Here is a 22500-nt window from a genome sequence, read left to right as displayed (position 1 = left end):
CTCCTCCTTCTCTTTCTCCTCCTCCCTAAGTGGGCGCGTATGTGATTGTGTTTGTCTTCGGGTGTGTACGTGAGCGCACGCGCGCATCTGGGTAGGTCACTTGCCCTATCTCGTTGTCCGTCTCCCACCCACTGCTGTCTGGCGCACTAGCCTGTGCATCATGCCTGCACCTGCTCCAGTCACCGCTGTTTGCGTGTCCTGTGCACCAAGCACGGCGAGAAGGAAACAGGACAGTGACAGCTCTGAGCGCTTGCTCAAGTGGATCCAGTCTCACCCACGCCCTTGCCTGTGTATGCAAACACAAACACGCCCTCACCACACCCGCTCTTGCTTGCCGCCCAAGCCTGCCGATTTAGTTTGCTATCGCGTCTATTCCCCATTGGTAGCAACAAAGCCTTCGGGGAAAATCATATCTGATCTGTTTTATTCCATTAGTTTCGAGGCAAATTGAAGTGTTTTTTTCACCGAGTATCTTAACATATCAATCATTTTTTTAGATCAGGATGAAATCGGTTTAAAACCCTAAGAGAGCTGTAGAAGTAGAAGGAGGGCGGTCAGACCACGCCCATCGGTCTACGACATGTAGAGGGTTAATTACCATTCCTTTCTGTTATGCCCGAATCATTGTTACTCTGCGAAACAAAAGGTAGAGCTGTCGTCCCCTGCAGAATCCCATTAAGATCTAATTAATCACGTTACCTACACTTGATTCCGCGCGGTAGCTTGATGTGTGTGTGTGTGTGTGTGTGTGTGTGTGTGTGTGTGTGTGTGTGTGTGTGTGTGTGTGTGTGTGTGTGTGTGTGCGCGCGTGTTCATGTGTGCATGCGTTTGCGCTTGCTTTCTTGCTTGCTTGCATGCCCGCGCATGTGTGTGTAGGCACGCGTTCTAACTCATTCACACCTGACCTTTACATTATGGCGTGGTCGGTCAGAGGGTGGAGTGAGCGCGGGAGGTAGGAAAGGAGGGAGGGAGGGAGGGAGGGTTGCCGACGACGGGAGAAGAAGGAGGAGGAGGAGGAGGGAAGAGAGGAAAGGGGGAGGGGGTAGACCAGAAGTTCGCCCACCTGATCCGGTTTATCGTGTGACTATGTACGGTCCGATTAACTATTGAATAAATTCCCGATAGAGCTAAGACCACCGCGGCCGTCACTCTTCCAGATTATATTTCAGAACTCGGGAATGGAATCGTACAACGAGCTCGCGGCCGACGAATGAAAAGAGTAGACGGTGAAAAAAGGGTAAAGTGATGGAGAGGGAGGGAGAAGGGAGGGAGAGGGAAAGTGGAGTAAGGGAGAAGGGAGAATGTGCGAAGGGTAGGGAGAAGGGGGAAGGGAAGGAAGGATTCAAACGTCTGAATGCAAATCTCCATATCTCCCGTGACACCCGTGAAAATGTTCCTTGAATGCAACAATCGTTGAGCCCGTGCGCGCGCCTTTTGCGACCTGCTCGTTGCAACGCTGGGTACCCTTCCCCTCCCCCTCCCCTCGCCCTTCCACACCTCACCCCCACCCCGATCCCCGATCTCTCCTCCTCCACCTAACCCCACTCTTTCCCCCACCCAACGCCCTCCCTCCACCCCTTGCTCGCCCCCCACCCCACCCCTCGCCCCCCGCCGTAGTGCGAGGAGCTGGGCGCTACGTTTACTCATGGCGCAACAAAAAGCGAACCCTGTAACTGCCTGGCCCGCTAGCCCGCACCCGCTGCAAGAACTGTAAACAGAGTGCCCACGCCCATCTTTTTGCCCCGCTCGGGAAAGTTTATCCGTGGCACAGTTCTAGATGGCTGGATTTGGAGGAGGAGGAGGAGGAGGAGGAGAGGGAAAAGAGGGAGGAAAAGTTGGAGGAGAAGGAAAAGTTCGGAGAGAGGAAGGAAGAGAAGGAAAAGTTCGGGGAGAGGAAGGAGGAGACGGAAAAGATGTAGGAGAAGGAGAAGAAGGAACAGAAGAAGGAAAATTGGAGGAGAAGGAAAATATGGGGAAGAGGAGGAATAGAAGAGAAGCAAGAGGAGAGTACGAAAAGGGGGAAAAAGGTGGACATCGATAGTATAGAAAAACGGGGTAAAACTAGACGTAAACGAATGGCAAAAAACAAGCATACCTTAGAAATTGACAAATAGATAGTAACAGTAAACTACACGCATGAGAGAATAAATGGAGAAGCTAAGAGATAAACTTATCGACAAAGGTGAACGAGGAAGAGGAAGGTGATGCTGAAGGACAAGCAAGTTAAGCAAGTAATGGTTGTCGAAGGGAACTGAGACGCAGGCAAGCAGACTGACAGATAGCCAACGAGACAGATATAGAAACAGATAAGAAATATAATATGTTTGTCTATGTCTTTATGCAAGAGTGTGGGAAAAGGAGAGGGTAAGGAAAAGAAGGGGGAGAGGATAAGAAGGAAGGAAGGAAGGAAGGAAGGAAGGAAGGAAGGAAGGAAGGAAGGAAGGAAGGAAGGAAGGAAGGAAGGAAGGAAGGAAGGAAGGAAGGAAAGAAGGAGACAGACAGACAGGTAGATCGATAGATAGATAGACAGATAGATAGATAAATAGACAGACATATATATGGATAGAGAAAGAGAAAGAGAGAGAGAGAGAGAGAGAGAGAGAGAGAGAGAGAGAGAGAGAGAGAGAGAGAGAGAGAGAGAGAGAGAGAGAGAGAGAGAGAGAGGAGAAAGTATAGTATGTTGTTTAGGAGATGACTAAAGGTCCAAGAATGCTTAATCTTTGCACTAGATTTGATGTCCAAGACAGGTTCAATTGCCGTTGACCACCTGTTATTTTTGCGCACACATACACATTCACAAACACACACACGCACACACACACACACACACACACACACACACACACACACACACACACACACACACACACACACACACATATATATATATATATATATATATATATATATATGAATAATAAGTATGGAGCAGTCTGACTGGTTCTCCAGTCTTCGTTTTGACTTATTGGTTGTCCGATAAATGGATGAAAAATTAGTGCAATGATTAAAAAACAATATATAATATTTATTCGGCATGGCCTCATTACCTCTATTTCTTAATTATGGTAAAGAGCTTTCTTTATACAATTAGTGTTTTGTAGCCGATACTTTCCCTGTACATCCAATTTCCTTGTAGTTTTCTTTTCTTTTCTCTCTCTCGTCTCGACCGCGTTCTTCTCCTTCGCCCAGCCATTATTCTCTGTTTCGCCGCAGTTCGCCTCCCATTGCCCCATTCCCCTGTCCTCTGCGGTGATTAATTGGCAAACGGGCGGATTGGCTCTCCCTCAAGTATGTTTTCGAACACCTTTGCCACTGCACCGCCTTTGAGGTTTTCTTAAGACTTTCTCCTTTTGGAATGGTTGGGTCTCTATTTTCTTCCTTTCTTCATCCCCCTTTTAAGATTTATTTGATTTTTTTTTTCGATGTGTTGATACAGAACGGTTGTGCAGTGCGGTGTAAAGTATGGAAAATATGCGGGGGAAATAATCGGGTAAAGGGAAGGAGGCTCCGTTGAAATGCTGCGAAGGTCAACCTGTGTGTGAAAACCAACTTTCCAAACCACCATATATTTTTTTTTTTCTTTTTATCTTCCATACCTGCTCTCTCTCTCTCTCTCTCTCTCTCTCTCTCTCTCTCTCTCTCTCTCTCTCTCTCTCTCTCTCTCTCTCTCTCTCTCTCTCTCTCTCTCTCTCTCTCTCTCTCTCTCTCTCTCTCTCTCTGATCACGCGGATATTTTTTTTTTTAACTAAACACGAAAGAGATGGGTCTACCTGCGAACGACACGGCGTTTTATGTTGTGATCACTTATTACAGTGTAGAAAAAGGAACGAAATAAGTGTCGTCTTGCAAACAGGAGACGCCTCGGTCGTAATTAGATGTGCCTGCAGCAGATCGCCAAAACCGCGACTCACTATTCCCTTTTAAGCCGGTGCGCTGGCTTGCTCCTCCCGGCCAGGTGGTAATGCAAAGACAACTGCTTTTGTCTGCTGTGACGATAAGAAAGTTATTAATTCTATATGTGACCCGATGGGTGCTTTGTGTTAAGACACTGGCATTATGTAGTAAAAGTATGATCACCATCAGAATAAGACCAGTTAACTAGAACGATGATGCTAATAAATTTCGAATATAGAGCAGCGCAGTGATCAACAGCCAGTTTCAGCAGCAGCGGCAGCAGAGGAGGGCTGGGCACCTCTAGCAGTTCCACACCCAAGTTTTTGCGGCGCGAGAAAGTCAGAATGCAGAGGGTGACGTCTGGTTCAAGGATGCGAGCCCAGTCGGGTTTTGCAATGATGCTTTACTGCTACGGCCAGGGACGTAAAAAGTGTCCGTAGTAAAGGTATGAATGGGTCCTCTATCGCCCGTGGAGGGTACTATCTCGCCGGGTTGCCAAGGAGGAATATTCCCGAAACCCTGTTGTAAAAACGACGGAGCCCGATTGATTTATTCGCGTCGCGACTCCCCGCCACGGGGCCTTCGTCTCGTTTCCTCCTTCCGATCCAAGCGCGTTTTTTTCTTTTTCTTTTTTTCCTGCTTTGGCGTTCACGAAGAGCTCTTGTTTGCTCAGTCGCCGTATTAGTGTAACGCGCGGCCGACACAGAGGATGCAAAGGGAGAGCCGAGAGTGAAGCGAGATCACGCCCGGGCCATCAATAACGCCGGTGTGACAGGGTGATGCATCAGGCCTCACTGAAGGCTGATTATGAACCTTAGCGCTACCGACCACTTACGGAGAACGGCCGACTTAAAACTTATTTATTATTTTCTCCTTTTTTCATCTCTTGTCCCACATCATACGCCCACTACATTCTTAACTTTGGCTCGCTAGAAACCTCATGTGGGGTCCATTGCGAAATCCTTGCGGAGCCCATTGCGAGTCTATGTGGGGTCAGTTGCGTGGTGTTTATCTTCAACTTTATATATATGATCTTTATTCTTATGCATCCTTCTTCCTCTTCCTTTACTTACTCCCCTTTCTCCTGCCCCTCCCTTCACCGGCCTGCCCAGAGTAGCGTGACCGATGCCCCAGCCTGCCACTGGACTGGCACTCCTTGTCCCACCTCCTCCAGGTTTAAACAGTGTCAAGATGAATGTATAATAATCATTTGTATGATAATTGATGGTCGTACTTGTAGGTCATCTACATGATTTTTTTCTTTTTATAATTCTGTCGTTGCGCTTTCGCAGTATTATTCATTTGAAATGTCCTTTTCAGTATCTTTAATGTAAGGCAATCTATTATATTAAAATTGGATGGTATCGCCTTTTCTAAACCAGTATTATTTTATTCATTTTCTTCCGCTCACGTCCAGTCAGTCTTTCGCCAGGCTCCCTCCCCTTGACCTTTAGTGTACTTTCCCGAGCGTTGCAAGGGTGTACGCGACCTCCCCTCCCACCCTCCCCTTTCCCTTCCCCTCCCCACCCCAGCCTCTCCCGTCCTCTCCCCTGGGCACCCACCTCGACGGAGAACCTTTCTAAATCTAGCTCATTCCCACACCGTCACCACAACCCCTCCTCCCTCCACGCCCTTCCCCGCCCTCCTATCCATCCCCACCCCTCCTCCCTTCCCTCGCACCCTTCCTCTGCGACTCCCCCTCCCGCAACAACCTCCCCCCCCCCCCCACCCTCATCCCCAAAAAAGAAAAGGAAAAAAATGTAGTGAGAGTGAAGGCCCCATTTTAGAGCGTGGTGTCTGCCGCGTCACCCCTGCCACTGCTTAATATGCATAGACTGTGACTCCTAGTGATACCGGTGAGAAACATCTCTCTAGTTTTTATTGGGAAAGCCCCCTCCCCCTCCTCTCCCCCACTCCCTACTCCTCCTTCCCCTCCTCCTTCGCCTCTTCCTTTGCTCTCCTACCTTCCTAAAATATCCTCTTTTTTCGTCTCTCTTTTTTACGATCTTTCTCCATTTGGGATCTGGACTTGTATGTGTCTTTTGGTCCGTTATATAGCGGGATGTATAATCCTGTCCTAAAGGTTGGGGCTTCTGTGTTGATATTATCATTATTATTATTACTGCCATTATTTACTTTGAGTATGTTTACATCTTACATTTCATATGTGTGATGGTTGAAGATTAGTTGGCCAGTAGTTTTTTTCATATACTTTTAATTTCACAGATATTATACTTTACCTCTTATGAAACGGGTGCTTATTATGCCTAACGTATGTCAGTATGCTAATTAATTTTGGGCGTGGTTATTATTTCATATGATTGTTATGATTTTTTCCCACTGCTACCATCTATAGCAGTTGCTTTCTAATCGAGTGAATGGAATTAAAGTATAAGGTTTAGTTCGATTCCATTTGTTACAATGGATATTTTTGGTGTGCCACTGGCGGCGAGGGATTCGAACGCAGGTCAGCAAGATTGCAAGACGAGCTCGCTACCGCTGCACCACACAGAGAGAGGATTACTGAAATTGTTCATCATATAAAGGATAGTGAGTTCAATTATGATGTCACACGTTCATCCTTTGGCATTACTCATATTCATCTGTCTAATGATGTTTGTAACGATGACCAATTAAGTCGAGTGCTGCCAAGAACACGGTGAATTAAAAAAAAATGCCTTAATTATTTTGACCTGTATTCAAGCCGTGACGTAGCAGACAGTAGATAAGTCGTATACATCAATAATTCATTATGTATTTTTTGCGACTTCGTTAGGAAGACCCAAGTATGGTCGAACGTCATTAACTGCGTCAGTGACGCGTTAGAAATGTAAACTACTTCTTGGTGGCATTTTTTTTTTCATCATCATAATTTTTTTGTCTCGTAGGCTTTCGAGCTTCGCGAGCAATGTGTCTCGATCGCGGGCATTCGGGCACGACATAGAAAGCCTCTTCCATGAGATGATTACGAGGCGGGTTTGATCACTTAATGTGGAGCTCATTTAATTCAGGCAAAGCCGATGGCCACACTGATGTGTCCGAGACTCGCTTGAATCCGAGTAAATAGGAGGGCGATCTGAATTCGGAATTACGCGCAAAGACTCCCTCCGAAGAACGGAGATTTCCCGGTTTAGTGATGTTTCGTAGCAGCTTGTCAAAGGATGTTTGTCGCATCACGTCCGCACACTTTCCCTTGTTAGAAAGGACCCCATAAAACCTTTTTTCTTGGACACCTTGTCGGATCTCCCTCTCTCGGCGGTATGCAACAAAGGCCAAGATAGGACACTACCTTTTGCGGAATTCCTGTAGGACGGGGAGACAGTGGGCAAGAGAGGCACTTATGTGGACGTCAGAGGTTATTTGGGCAAGTGTCTTGTGAGGAAACGGGCGTACAGCTCTGAAGGTGAACGGCTGTAAAGGGTCGGAGGCGATCGTGAGCGTAAAGTGCGGATAAATAAAAAGAAATCGATTGTGTGGGGAGTGTTATATGTCAGTTAAAAACGGCGAGGACGAGTTTTCTCTGTTGGGATAGGTTATAGTCTTGTAGCCAGCCTCAGGAAATAGTCTATCAGCTGATTCTGGGCATTTATGGCAAGAACAGAAAGACTAGCCTTTTATAGACAAAACAGGGCCTCCACCACCAATGCCCCCTCCAACAAAAAACAAAACTAAAAAAGGGTTAGCCTGTAAACATACGGTTCCTGGAGCGCTGTAATAAAAACAATAAATAGAAGCTGGGGGGGGGGGGGGTAGACCAGCCAATCCAGGGCACGTTCTGTTAGGGTCATCGTCAATCAGCCGTGTTCAGCAGAATAGGTTATCTCCAGACTGGTGTCCGCGTGACCGCCCCGCACCGCACCCGCCCACTTTCAGAGCCGCAACCGGGAAATCGCAGCATCGATCAACCGCTTTTAATTCCTCAATGTCTTCCGCGGAGGAATAGCTCATATTTTGTTCACCTGTTGGTTTACCTGTTTATCTCCGAGGGGCGAGTTTTGGTGCGTTTTGTATCGTTGTTCGAGATGCGATATCGGCGTGCGGTGCTGATATGAATTGGTGCGGACATATATGTATATTTTTATTTGATTGGTCTCATTTACGATGGGCAGGTTATTCGTTGTAATTTTATAGAATGCCAAATGTCAAAGGTAATAATAGTAAAAATTAACAAAACTATATCATCCGTGTTAAGCGTGACATATTTATTGCGTTTTCAGTGAAAATCAAGTTAAGATTCGTGCGTAAAAGTAAAACTGTATCATGACAGCTGAAGGACCTCGAGTTTAGTAGAACAGGTTTGGTGGAGGAGTTGCCCAATACTTAAGTGAATCACGGACACTCTTGGAGACGTGGAAGACAGAAGGGAGGAGCTGGACACACACAGCCTTGTACCCAGAAGTGGGAGTGCGAGGCCAGAGTGGAATGGGTGGGACATGAATTTATTCATGCTAATACACGGGGAAATTTTATCGAAGTATTTCCCGCATTGATGAAGGGTGTTAGTGTTTGATGTAGAGTTTTTTTTTTTTTTTCCTATTTCTCACTGCGCTAATATATGTGGTAGTCTTTATTAATTGTAATCCTTTTGTCGACATGTGTGATACAACACGCATAAAGTAAGACCGTACAGCAGCGCTATGACCCATTATTTCTTCGCCTTCTCAGGCGGAGAGCAACATATTCAAACAAGCCTCACAAGATCCGCTCGATTAAAGATACTGTCAGATGCTCCTGCTGGAATCCCATCGCAAGACGGACGAGATAAGAGCGGAGATGACGGGATGCCGTCCGTCGATTGCAGGGGGCGAAGGGGAGGGGGCTCTTAGGCATCTCCAGGGGGCTTCCAGGGACGAGAGGAAGAGGAGGGGCGGAGAGGGGGGGAGTGTCAGGAGGTACGGGCTAGGGAGTGAGGATGTGGGCAGGTTCTGGAATGTAGGCTAGGAGGCATCGTCGGGTGTGGTTGCACCTGGAAGAAGCAATGTTTCTGTTTTTGGAAATCGACTGAGTGCTGTATTCTTTCGGAATCACAGACGTTTCCTCACCTGAGACGCGGTGTTGAGATGGAGGTACGAGGACTGGTTTCCTGCGGCCGGCAATTACCGCATGCATAACATAACATCGCCTTGTCCGAGTCGCGTCAGGTTATGGCTGTAAAGGGGGGTATCTGTCAAGTCAGGGGGATCTTAAGAATGAAAGCGATTTAGGGTTGAGTCAGAGCGTGGGTAGGACTGGAATGTCGCTTGGATGTTAAGCTCAGGTGGAGCGCGGATTATATAAAGTCCTTAACTGAAGTTCCCAAAGTGTCGGACTAGATGTGGTCTTACTCAACTCCCGAAGTGGAAGACCGACGCTGAAAAGGGCGCAGGAGAAGGCCCGGGGAAGCGGCAAAACTGGAAGTGGAAGGGAGTGTCTGTAAATGAAGCAAGTTAGACTGAAGGGCAGAGTGTGCAAGTTGCCGAGGCTATAACTTAAGTTTGAATACACAATAAATATCACTTACCAGTGTTTTACAACTACCTAGTTAACGTTCAGCAGCTAACCAGCGTATAAAGACATTAAACTAAGGCGTACATCATGTGGTTATTACTGCAAGTGTCTTTCAGAAGTCTTAAAAACGCAAGATAAACAGAGCACTGATGGGAGATTTCAACACAGTGTAAGTAGTAATCTCATAGGCTAAACCCAAGTCATTTTCCCCATTTGTTCTGCACATCTGATAACTAACAAAGCTTTCTTTCGACATAAAACAACAATGAAAAAGCATGTGTACCCATAAGGCACCGCCATCTATATAACATTGCGTAATTACAACCATTCGAACCACAGCTACCGTACACGATTACAGATGCATAGAGCGTAAGAGAAGATCATTTACCTATAGATTGGTTGCTTAAACCTCCTCTTGGCTAACAAGCAGACACTTTTATAACCCTTATGGCATCCTATGGTAGATGAAGGTGCGATATTTATGAATGTAACCCACCATTACGGATATTGTAAACAAACGGAGATTGCGCGTTCCCGAGAGTGATGGGTTTATTTAGCCAGCTTCTAAGTGGCACTGGCGGCTAGGTGCATGTGTGTGTGCGTATGCGTGTGCGTGTACGCGCGTGTGTGCGTGTGCGTGTGCGTGTGTGTGTGTGTGTGTGTGTGTGTGTGTGTGTGTGTGTGTGTGTGTGTGTGTGTGTGTGTGTGTGTGTGTATGTGTGTGCGTGTGTGTGTGTATGTGTGTGCGCGCGTGTGTGTGTGTGTGTGTAAGTGCGTGTGTGAGTTTGCGTGTGCGTGTGCGCGTGTGCGTGTGTATGCGAGACGTGAGAGAGAGCTTTCAGTATTATTTCCGCAGTAGGAAGAAAATTATATTATATTTAGCGCGCGCGCACACCAACACACATATTTATAGATAGATAGATGGCTAATTCAAAAGATATCTATGAATAAAGAAAACAAAGGAATGACTATCGAAACCCATATAATCTTAATAGCATTTCTTTAATCACCGTGACCTACTCTCTTTAATCTACCATGACCTGCTCTGAAAATAACCATGACCTCCTCACGGTCCTCCTTATTTTGTCTCTGTCTAAAAGGGAAAATGTTTGCAATCTTAGCAATTAAAGGTGATGGCCATTACTCTGCAAGTTTACGGTAATGCAACCCGGTGATTTACAACCTTGCGGCATTTTGATGATCTTTAGCATTGCAATACGCTTTTGCGAAATCGAATGACAATGTACGTTTTTCTCGCTTTAATATCTGATCTTCTGACAACCTTATCTTTGAAAGAAAAAGAACGCTCGACCCTGAAAAAAAAAGAGAGAGAGAGAAGCAGAGTCAAAATATCTCTGTCCTTATTTAAATATAATTAGGCATTTGATAGACACTTAAAAGCGATAACGAAAATCGCCCAGGTCTTTAATAGCTTCTCCTAAGGACTCCAGGTATCAGATCCGAGTCTGACAAGTCGACTAATGACGCCGGGTGAAAGGCTCGGGCGCGATGATGTAGGGGCAGTGACCAAGCTTTTCGATTCCCTTGGTTTCTTCGGTCTTCCTTCGTGCCTTCGTGTTTTATTTATGTGTGTATTTCTCGTTCGTGTCCCCTTTTATTTGTTCTTTTGTTTATTTTTTTGTCTCTGTTTAAAGCTTCTCTATTCTTATTTTCTACTCTTTCTTTTCCTTTCTTCTCTAGTCCTCTCTTCTCTTCATTTCTATCCCTTTCTCCTATTTTCCATTATCTCTGTCTCCTTGTTCATGCCATTTCCCCATCTTTCCATATTTTCTTCATCTTCTTCTCCTCCTCCTAGAATTGACTTTACAATTCTTAAAATGATATCTCTTTTTACTTCAGTGCTAGGTGTAAGGTCGCCCCGCCGTATTACTGGGGTACTCTTTCACGACCTTAAATGAAATGGAGTGTAGGAAATAGACCATTTTTTATATCGCGCTGTTGATCTTAGGCTTATCGCCAAATTTCGTAGATTTTAGAACACCGTGTGAGATTGGGAGTCGCGAAATCAGAGCGTAAATGGAACTTGATTGTGTCAGAGAGATATAGTTACCGATATAGCGAGGAATAAGTGACTCATGCTATTGTTCAACGTTAAGGAATCCCTCTCGCATGACCCTTATCATCACCGGTCTTACGGGTCATTTTGGCGTGTTGGCACCTGTATTTTCACATGGACTGTTTTATCATTCTTTATGACGATTAATTGTATATTGTACCTTGTAATAAACGCTGGAAATACGATGCCAATTGTACCTAAAATGCTAGAATATTAGTATCGGCATCTTTTATCAGTATTACACATTATATTATTATTTTTCTTTCTCTCTCTATTTTTTTTGTTGTTGTATGTGTGTGTTCGTTTCGTACCCGGTAGGAACTTTCAAGACAGAATACGATCTTTGGAACCTGACAGCGTCTCCTTTTTACTCCCTTTCTTCTCCCGCTCTCTGCCTTTAAGCTGGCTTGACCTCTCTATCATTTCTCTAATTAAATGTCTTTGGCGACTTTGTCCTCGGTGCGACTGTGTGCGCAGTACGTGTGTGCGGTCAGCTCGACGTCCGGGTACGCGCAGACGCTTTCGGTTTCTTTATCGTATTTATGATTTCCTGTCTCGTAAAGTTGATGGAAGAAATGATCCGGGTTCAATTGTGTGTGTCTGAGAGCATATATATATATATATATATATATATATATATATATATTATATATATATATATGTGTGTGTGTGTGTGTGTGTGTGTGTGTGAGTGTGTGTGTGTGTGTGTGTGTGTGTGTGTGTGTGTGTGTGTGTGTGTGTGTGTGTGTGTGTGTGTGTAGATAGATAGATAGATATAAACACACACATGTACGTATGTATATGTGTGTACGACTGTACGTGTGTATACTGTACAGACATGTTAAAAAAACACATAAGCACCGCTCAACACTGCCATTAAAACCACCCCGTGGAAGTCGAGAGAGTGTCCGGAATTCCTTTGAAAACCCGCGAATTAATAACACGCGAGCTCCCCGGTGGCTTCCCCTTGCGATCAGACAAAAGAATAATTAAGTGCACGCCTAAATAAAATCCCTATCACCTCGGAATTCCTCGTGTTTTCCCAAATAAGCCAAAGGGAGGAAAAAAAAGACTCATAGAAGTTGTGTAGCTAGATCAATGCTTCGGTAATTTTATAGGCTAGTTAATCAAATAAAGTGTGACTTTTATTGCTCTGTGTATTATCTCGCCCCGGGTCTCCCTTTTGTGCAGGAAGTTTGCATACGGTCACTGCGTAAAAGCGTGAACAAAAATGAACAATAAGAAATGTGTTACGAGATGGGAATCTTCATTAATTGAAGAATAGGGGAATAAAATTTAATTTGATATCAGTGAGAATTGTCGTTTTTTTTATTATCTGAAAACTTATTATAACTGATAAGATTGTGTTTATCAGTAAAATGATCTTCTTATTGGAATGAGAGGTCAACGATCAAAACATCGAGACATGAAGAAATGGAATGGATTGTAAATCTCTGCTTCGCATTGTTATTGCTATTGCTACCGCGGCAGTAACTTTTCATCGTTGTTCATAAATATAAAGGCGCTTTTTACAGAAAAAAAAATATATATATATAAAGATTAAAACGACTTTTTTAGCTTTTCGTCCTTTATTATAGACATCATCGTGAAATTACTAGCTAGGTATTAACGTTCCCAGTATAGCAGCCTTTGTAGTGAAAGTGCTTGTCGCTAGCACAGACCCACAACAGTGAGAGCAATAGCGCATAGCAACGGCGATGGTAGAAGTAACGACTAATGCAATGATAATAGTAGTGACGACTACGGTAATAATAGTAGTGACGACTACGGTAATACAAGTAGTGACGACTAACTACGGTAATTATAGCAGTGACGACTAGGTATGGTGAATATATCAGTGACGACTGACTACGCTTATGATAGCATTAATGACTGGCTACGTGTGAAGATAGCACGAACAACTAGCGACGGTACTGATAGCAGTGACGATGACCAGAGTGGAGAGACTAGTTATGATAATTAGCAACCGATAGCAGTGACAGGACTTTTCTCACTCGAGTGAAGCAATGGGCGCAATTTGGCAACAGAGATTGGTGTCAAAGCATTAGGAGTGGATTTCACTTTTTTGTTTGTTTATTCTTTGTTTATCATTTCATTTCGATTAATTTTCCCGTATTCCATTCCCATTATCTGTTTCTTTTTAGTCAGATAAAGCAATGATATACTGAAACAAAGCATTAATCACGAAGCAAGAGTATTTTATTAAGAATTGCTTTAATTGGCTTATGACTGCAATAAACTTTTACTGAATTACTAGAAACAAAGAGCTGTAAATCTCAGCTGAAAAAAGATAATGGATTTTTGATGAATGTTGTAAATTGAGATGAGATATAATTAAATAGGGAGAGAAAACAACAGAGAGAGAGAGAGAGAGAGAGAGAGAGAGAGAGAGAGAGAGAGAGAGAGAGAGAGAGAGAGAGAGAGAGAGTGAGAGAGAGAGTGAGAGAGAGAGAGAGAAAGGAAATTGGTAAGAAGTTCAAAGACTAGGGGTTAAGGCACTGGACTTTCTTTTCACTTTCGTCTCGACCCGCACAGCCAGTTTTTAGTCATGGATATTTTTTTTTTTTCCTTTTTTTTTCTTTTTGGACCTGACGTATCAAATCGTTCGTGAACCGCGATATCCTGTGTTGGGCTTATGAACCACGCCCTCTTGCGGTCCTTTACGAATCTATGAATGTCTTTTGGTTCATAGTCATGTGCGTCGTGGTCTGCCGTAAAAAGGGAGAGGGGGTTGGAAAGGAAGGAGGGAGAGAAGAAAAGAGATAGAAAGAGAGAGAGGAAGGGCATCAGACGGTGAAGTTTTCCTAAACAACTGTAAAATAAAACTAGTAATTATTCGTGATAATGGTAATGCACAGAAGGAGACATAGAATGCCCGTACCGTCAGATGTTAAGGTGTCTTTTTGCACGTTGCTTTGTATCTCTGTGATGAGGAAGGAAAACCCTGATGCAAAGCCAGGCGGAGGAACAGGTCTTGATTCTACCAGGAAATGCATTGTTTTACCTACAAATATAATGCGTCAAAAAAAAAAAAAAAAAAAAAAATCCTGTCTATCACTGTTATTATACATATTAAACATGCAGACAATGAGACATATCATCACTGATCTTGGCTGACGTCATAATGGCACTTGTTTTTCCTGACCTTTTGTGCACTCAAACAATCACAAAATATGGATTTTTTTTTTAGAATACGGAGGAAGGGAGAGGAAAGAGGAGCAGTGGTTGTTTGCCGTTGTTTGTTTACTCTTGATTGTTTAAATTCAATAGAGCATGGAGTGGTTGATTATCTTGGCCATGTGCGACAGAGTTTGTTTTATTAACAAATCCCTGCGAAATGCTCGCACGTAAGTAATGCTATACTTTAGTTATTCTCGGCAAAGGAATATTGCAATTATTGAATTGTTTGATTACCAGCAAGAACCTATAATGATAGCAATCTCGAGCAAACAATTGTACCCTATAATTGATAAGGCATTATATCAGGCCATTACCCAAGCTCTTTTTTACGGCGTTGCTACTCTGCTTACACGTGTTTTAATCGTGGTACCTTCGTGTCGGCAAAATTATTAAGAATGTGATCCGAATATATTTACGGAACTATGTAACTTTAAGGTTAAGGGTTTGTATAGACAGGCGGATGATTAATTGATTAAAGAAAGGAGAAATTGTAATCTTGGCGTCGCACGTTGAGACGGCGTGGCAACCCCCCTATCACAGACCGCAAGAGATTATCCGTAGCAGCGCCAGGGAGAGGTTTTTGCATGCCGATGGCAGCGGCGGCGAGCATGTCTTGTGTGTATAATTTAGCCGCCTGCAAATATGATTTATCTGCGTGTGACGAACGCTATAAAGCGGTGAGTTACTGCAGCGAACACAAGGCCACAAGCCGCGAATTTGCTTGCGCTGCTATGGCTCATCTCCACAACATCCGTGGTTGCGGGTACCTTTGGGGATCGCGCTGCTGAAGGGATGCTAGCGAGGGCGATGGCGATCTTTAGGGCTTGCTAAGGGCTCCCTCCGACCGGGTTTTTATTGCGTGCGGATGTAAATATGATGTTATAGAGGTGTGTATGTATGTAAGTGTATGTGCGTACGTGTGTGGTCACCCCATTCAGCGTCAGGGTCTTTTACAAAGTTCAAAAGAAGTCTTTTCTGTGGTCAGCGTTCATACTCCTTCACCCCGGCCACAGGGGTGAGGCAACTTTCCCCCTCACAAGGAACAGAAAAAAGGATCCGACTCCTACAAAAACAATAAACAAAAGCCAAAACCTTCCGCGGGCGATCCTGATGACGCATACCTGAGCAGAAATCAGCTGATCGCGCCCACCTGATGTAGCCATGGCAGCAGCAGCAGCAGCAGCAGCGGCAGCGAAGTGCTCAGTGTTGGTGGAGTCCTTGCATCGCCCTTGAGGACTGAGGCGAGAAATGCCACACACGCACAGGCTACAGGGGCGAGCGGTTTAACTTGCTACTTTGACCTTTCTGTGGGCTTCTGTGAAATAGGGGGACCTGTTGCACCGTGCTCGCTCTACTTCAGTCTTACCGGGAGGTTTATTGGCTACTTCTTAGTTCCTGTTCCTCTGCTTTATAATTTTCTTTCGTAATTAGTCGACGTGTTTAATGACATCGAATAGTAGAGGGATGTTGCAGAAGTAGCCAGAGAGGCAGCCCTATTGTTGTTTGGAGGCGAAGCGAAGCCGACCCCAGGAAATTATTGCGCCCAGACAAACAGCAAGCGGCCATGATGTAAAGGCAAGACCCCGGTCGCTTAACCATCGAGCCAAGGATCAAAGCGCCACGTAATGTTTGCTGTGCAGCGATCGGCAAACTGTCAGCCCATTAACGCCACAGACGCCGGAGCCGACAGAATAACGAACGAGGGTCTGGCGTATTTTAATATGTTTTACAAGTTTTCCAGCAGCTTGAGAGTTGCTGCATGTAAAATGTCGAAGCAGATAAGCATCGGACTGTGATCCAGTTTCGAAGTTGGGGGAGAGGCGGGGGCGGGAGAGGGGGGGGGGGGTAGAGGCTCGTAACATCCTTCTGGAAGGGTGGAGCAGACACAGCCTTTTGGGAATAAATTCATTTTAGTCCTTCTTATTCTTCTTTTGACGTCTCGCATTCTTTTCGTTCACTAGTCCTCATACGAACTAGTTTCGTGGCTGTATTTCGAGAATCCGGGTAAGGAATCGATAGAAAGATAAATAGATTCACAGATAAACAGACAGACGCACATCCACGAGTAGACAAACAAACATCTACACAGACTGACATATAGGTGAACACAATGAATGAGGAAGACTAACAAACAAACAGACGGACGGGGAGCGTGAGAGCAAGAATCAAACACAAGAAAAGAATGAATCGGACTCCGAGAAATAAAAAAGAAAAGAAAAGAAGAAAGAATTTCCCTCTCTATACCTTGCCTTATGAAATATCACTTGCCATTGTCTCTCCCTTGGCCGCGAGCATGATTTACCTACCAGCTCACGGCATGATTTCAGCAAATTTCATTCATCTCATTAAGCGACTCAGGGTAACCAACGAACACTCTTGTTGGCCTCTCTCTCTGCCTCTCCCCCCCCCCCCCTCCCTTCGTCCCTCTCTCCCTCTCCTCTCCTCTCCCTCCCTCCCGCCCTCCTTGTCTCTACTACTTCTCGCCCTCTCCTTCTTCTTCCTCCTCGCTCCTTGTCCTCCGCTCCTTCCTCATCGCCTCCTCTCTCTTTCTCTTCCTCCTTCCTCTTTCCTCCTCCTTCCTCCTTCCTCTTTCCTCTTCCTTCCTCCTCCTCCTCCCCCTCCTCCTCCTCCTCCTCCTCCTCCTTCCTCCTCCTCCTCCTCCTCCTCCTCCTCCTCCTCCTCCTCCTCCTCCTCCTCCTCCTCCTCCTCCTTCTCCTCCTCCCCCCCCCCTTCCCCGCCTCCCTTCCTCCCGTGCCTGAAAAATCGTCTGTGATTCGAACCTGCAGCCCTCGTCTCAGGATCCGCCGTCCTCGAGCGACACACGTAGACCCTGGTCATTTGATTGCCAACAAAATGTCAATGAGAGCAGCAAAAAATCACTTCGCTAACCGCTCGCTCATCCCATGGGCGCTCCTGACGCTGCGCCGCCCGCTTGTCAGGTACAAATTAAAGGATTTTTAATGTTGGAAATCAGATGTACGATTTAGTATTTTTTGCAGATTAATTACTTTTATGTGAGTTTATTTGTTATTCTATATTATCATTTATAGTTTCATTATGATTTTGTAGGTGAAGAACTACTAAACAGATATGATATGAGTTATATATATATATATATATATAAATATATATATATATATATATATATATATACATGTGTGCGTGTGTGTGTGTGTGTGTGTGTGTGTGTGTGTGTGTGTGTGTGTGTGTGTGTGTGTGTGTGTGTGTGTGTGTGTGTGTGTGTGTGTGTGTGTATGTGTGTTCATGTGTGTATGAACACACATGTGTGTGTATATATATTTATATATAATATAAATATTTTACACACACACACACACACACACATACATACATGTGTGTGTGTGTTCCAGTAATGAAATAGAGAATACTTTTCATGGAAGGCAAAGAAAAGTAAATGCTAAGTAAATAATAAAGAGGCCATTCAGAAGTGAATCCTTTTCGGAAGCGTGAGCACCGGCGGCGCCCAGAGCATCGCTCAGGGATGTTCATCATGACGTGACCGCGTGAACAGCTGCGGGAGCGGCAGCGTTTACACGAACAGGAGACGACGACCGGCCGAACGGACAGGCAATTGCGTGACAGCCTTACAAGCACAGGATGGCTTAATCTGTGTTTGATGGATCGGGATCGTTTGTAATATGTTGGGATATTAAATAGAGAATTATTTAATGTCTATTTTTTTTTTAAATCGTGGATGCCGATTGCATAATCTGGGGATTCTGATTTTTTTTTTTTTTTTGTACTTTTTATCGCCGAGGAACGCGGACGAGCTTTATCCTTCACGATGACGTCACACACGGGCGCAGCACGAGCCAAAGTGTTTACGGTGTGCTTGCTTGCTTGCCTGCTTGCGCTCCAGGTGTGCTGCTCGATATAATAATGCCTGCGTGCCCGGGTTGCTTCCCCGCCGACCACACCCTGTTTGACCCTCTTATATTGCCTTGATATTTGTGCGAAGGGATGCTCTCCGTGCAGGCGGCCGGGGATAACGGACCCAGATATGGCTCGTGACCGGCGATGGGGCGGCCTCGCGAGAGCGCCATCGATGCCGCTCTATAGTGGAGAAAACGAAAAGAACGAGGGGAAATAAAGAGAGAGAAGAAGAGAGAGAGATAAATCAGTGTTGTCTATTAGGCCCGATTATATTTACTTTTGAATCAGGTATCTATAGGTCTCGGTGTGTGCATGCATTTAGGTATGCAGGAAGGAGGTTTAAAGGCGGGACAAAAGGGCCTCATCATTCGATCTGAGCGAGGGACATAAACACCCATTTTCCTCGCCGCCCGAACGTGAATCGAAATCCGAAACCCGATCCGACGAGACAAAACGGAAGGAGCGCCGTCACCTGGGACTGATCAGCCTCCGTCCCAACCCTTAGACGCGCCTTAGACAGCCCGGCCCGGAGCTTCAATAGGCGAGGGATTTGATTCTCGGCTTCGGATCCTACCGCTCGCCGGGGAGGAATTCAGGCGCCTGCAGCCGGTGTTCACTGGTGTAGAACCTCTCACACCACCAGCGTCTAGCCGGTCCACTGCGACTCTCACCTTACGGCGCGGTTCAACTTCGTTTATTATTTTCTGTTCTTATTTTGGCTGTTACTCCACATTCAGGGCGCCAATAATAATTGTGTTTTTATCTGTAGCTTTTAAGTGTCTTACTTGACGACTTTTTTTTTTTTTTACAAATTCTACCTGGCTTGAAGAAAAGTCATACGTGACGATGTACCTTTATGCAAATGTTAATAAACCTTTTTCCCATTCTTTCCAGAGCAAAATGAACGCGACGCCAGACCAGCACAACTCATCGTCACCCATGCATAAAGGTAAGCAAATTGAAGGTAGTTTGGCGAGCAACCTCGTTAGTAGAAACACCCCCTTGCAACTGTAGTTTCTTTAGACTACGGGAGTCAGCTGAGTCCGGTGGGCGTGATTTTTCCTCGTCCCTGCATGCCAAAGGACGCGGGCTGGTCATGGGGTCCTGGCGCTCCTGGCGAAGGGAGGTTGGGGCCTGACTCACCGGGCCAAATGGTAATAAATACCGTATCGTTGTTAAGTTGAAACCTTTCTCATTAGGAGCTTTTATTTCTGGATAATCTATACCCGCGTGTGTGTGTGTGTGTGTGTGTGTGTGTGTGTGTGTGTGTGTGTGTGTGTGTGTGTGTGTGCGTGTGTGTGTGCGCGCGCGCGAATGTGTGTACGTGGGGTAGTAAAAACGCACTTTTCATAATAACAGTATAATTTTTATGACACAAAAAATGTGTCGAGTAGTAAAATTATTTTCTGTCATCCCTTGCATTATCTGTTCTCTCAAATGACCTCTTGATATGGTGTTATTTCTATTTGCTCCTTTCAGTATCGGTAGTTTACTTTTTTTACTTGTAATATAACTTTTATTCATTCTTCTTACACCTAGACCGCATACCTCAAAAAAGTGGTCTTTACTCATCTTCAGATCTGTATCTGACATTTAAACACAGAAAACTAATTTCTCTCTCTCTCTCTCTCTCTCTCTCTCTCTCTCTCTCTCTCTCTCTCTCTCTCTCTCTCTCTCTCTCTCCCTCCCTCCCTCCCTCCCTCCCTCCCTCCCTCTCCCTCTTCCTCCACCTCTACCTCTCCTTCTACCTCCCCATCTCCCCCTTCCCCTCCCTCCCCTCCAATTCTCCCTCTCCCTCTCCTTCTCCCTCACTTCCCCCTCCTCCTTCCCTCCCTCTCTTCCTTCCCAGCCTTTCCTCTGTGTGAATATGTGATTAAAACTATTACAGAACAAAATAAATGTTTGGTAGAATAAGAGAAAGTAGAAATAAAGGATTTTATCCCATCCACGTCAGGAATGCCAGATTGGGAAGATAAAAAAGAGGTTCACGCAGCCACAATATCTCAAGGGATCCTGAACTACAACCAACTGATTTGGACTGAATCGTGTATTCGTGTATTCTGGGGTTTCTACGGTCAAGACGGAATGGGGAAATATTTATTTTTAATGCAGCGTGGGATGAGTTAGTATTTTTATTAGCATTTCTTATTTGGGAGATGGTTAGGTTCGTTGTGGAGTGATCATCGGAAGTGCTTGAAATAAATAATTGAATAATGTTGTTATCATTTAATTTGGTATTCAAGATCACCAGTCAGGGTTCATTCCTGAGAAATCGTGACGAAAAAGGAAACCAAATGGAAGTAGTTTTCATTTCCTTCTGTGAGAACTGGAAAAAAAAAAATTCTTGAAGTAAAATGGTAAAAGTTGAAAATAATGAAGTTTAGAAAAAAAATTGAAGGACTGACATAATCTTTGAGGAGAGAAACAGAAGTATTTTGGAATAATGACAGGAGAAAAGGAAAAAGAAAAGAAAAACTGTTACGAAGGGAGAGATAAATAAGAGCGCTGTGAACTGAAGTGAAGAAAGTTCACTGAGACAAAAAAGGAATAGAGAAAGTGATAGTGCGAAATTGGAAAGAAAGTTACCATAGCGATATAAATAGACCAAATATCACAGGTTAAGAAAAGGAAACAGAATAAAACAAATATCCTAAACCTAAAAAAGGTGGATGAAAAATACAGAAGAAAAGAAAGTGACGGATTTATACCGCGATAACGGAGAAAGACCAGCGACGGATAATAAAGTTGGGATAGGGAGAGAAGGCTAAGGCATACAGGAGAGGAGAAATGGGGAGAGCAAAGAGGAAGAAGAGGAGGAAAAAAAGGAGGAGGAAGAACAAGAACAAGAACAAGAACATGAACTTGAACATGAACATGAACATGAACAAGAACAAGAACAAGAAAAGGAGGAGGAGGAGGAGGAGGAGGAGGAGGAGGAGGAGGAGGAGGAGGAGGAGGAGGAGGAGGAGGAGGAGGAGGAGGAGGAGGAGGAGGCCAGGACAACACGTGGCTCCCAGCAAACCAATCGTAGCGGGCACCGAGGCCTGAACTCCACCCCTTTGTCAGGAAAGCTTCCGCCGTTGACCGACACCCGCGTTCATCACAACTACACGAAGCTGGGAGTTCGGGCGCTCGGTTTTTTACCTTTTATTCAGTATCACGCTTCTGCAAAATCATTATTGACATTTAGGAGTCAATGTTGAGGTCAAGGGTATTCAGATCAAGAATATATAAGGAACTTGCTTGAATATTTATTTCGTAACAGTTACCCCTTTGGGTCCACTGCGGTGACAGGGCTGACTGACGTACGATACATTTTTTCTTGGATCACAGACCGTTTTTTTAGGCTCTACAACTTGAAGTTAGGTAATTGTATAACACGTTTAACATGTGTTATGCTCATAGACAGTATATAATTTCTGTCTATAACTAACAGTTTGTCAAAGCAAATAAACGAAAGAGGCCGAGGGTTACCAACACTAGAATAAAAAAAATTGAAGCAACTGTGTCGGTTCTCACGTTACGTCGGAAGATATAGTAGGTCGCATTTGTAGATGTGGCTTACGCCTGCCTTGCTCTTAAGCCCATATTATCTAGAGGCTTGTAGTCGCCGATGTCTGGAAATAAATGGGTGAAATATATGAGTCTTCCCTCTCGTTTGATTTAAGAAAATTTGTGTTGCGTTGAGTGATATCCTACGACGGTCGTGCTTGACTCATGGCTCAGGAATCAGGCTGTGAATATGAAACAGTTATGCCTTCATATCATTTTCTTTTCAGTCGATCAGGTATTCGAGATATTTACGGTTTTTATATTTAACACATATCAAGTATCGCTAGTTTGGTTTTATCATATATTGTACCTTTCAGTACATATATTACCAACTTTGAATAACAGTCAAGCTCCATTATTAAGATATGTGTCTATGTGCGTGCGGGTGTCCCTGG

The 22500-nt window shown here is 44.6% G+C and overlaps 1 protein-coding gene across 1 annotated transcript in view; it reads left to right on the top strand.

Annotated features, from left to right (window-relative positions):
• The window catches only part of LOC125031629 (zinc finger protein rotund-like), a 127528-nt gene that overhangs the window by 45333 nt on the left and 59695 nt on the right, over window positions 1–22500 (top strand). Inside the window, 1 exon segment of the mRNA XM_047622513.1 lies at window positions 19448–19502. Coding sequence (XP_047478469.1) covers window positions 19448–19502 — 55 coding nt within the window.

Source organism: Penaeus chinensis, chromosome 13 (genome assembly GCF_019202785.1).
Source record: "Penaeus chinensis breed Huanghai No. 1 chromosome 13, ASM1920278v2, whole genome shotgun sequence".
NCBI lineage: Eukaryota > Metazoa > Arthropoda > Malacostraca > Decapoda > Penaeidae > Penaeus > Penaeus chinensis.
Note: the sequence above shows the minus strand (reverse complement) of the source record. Positions and strands in the feature narration are given on the sequence as shown.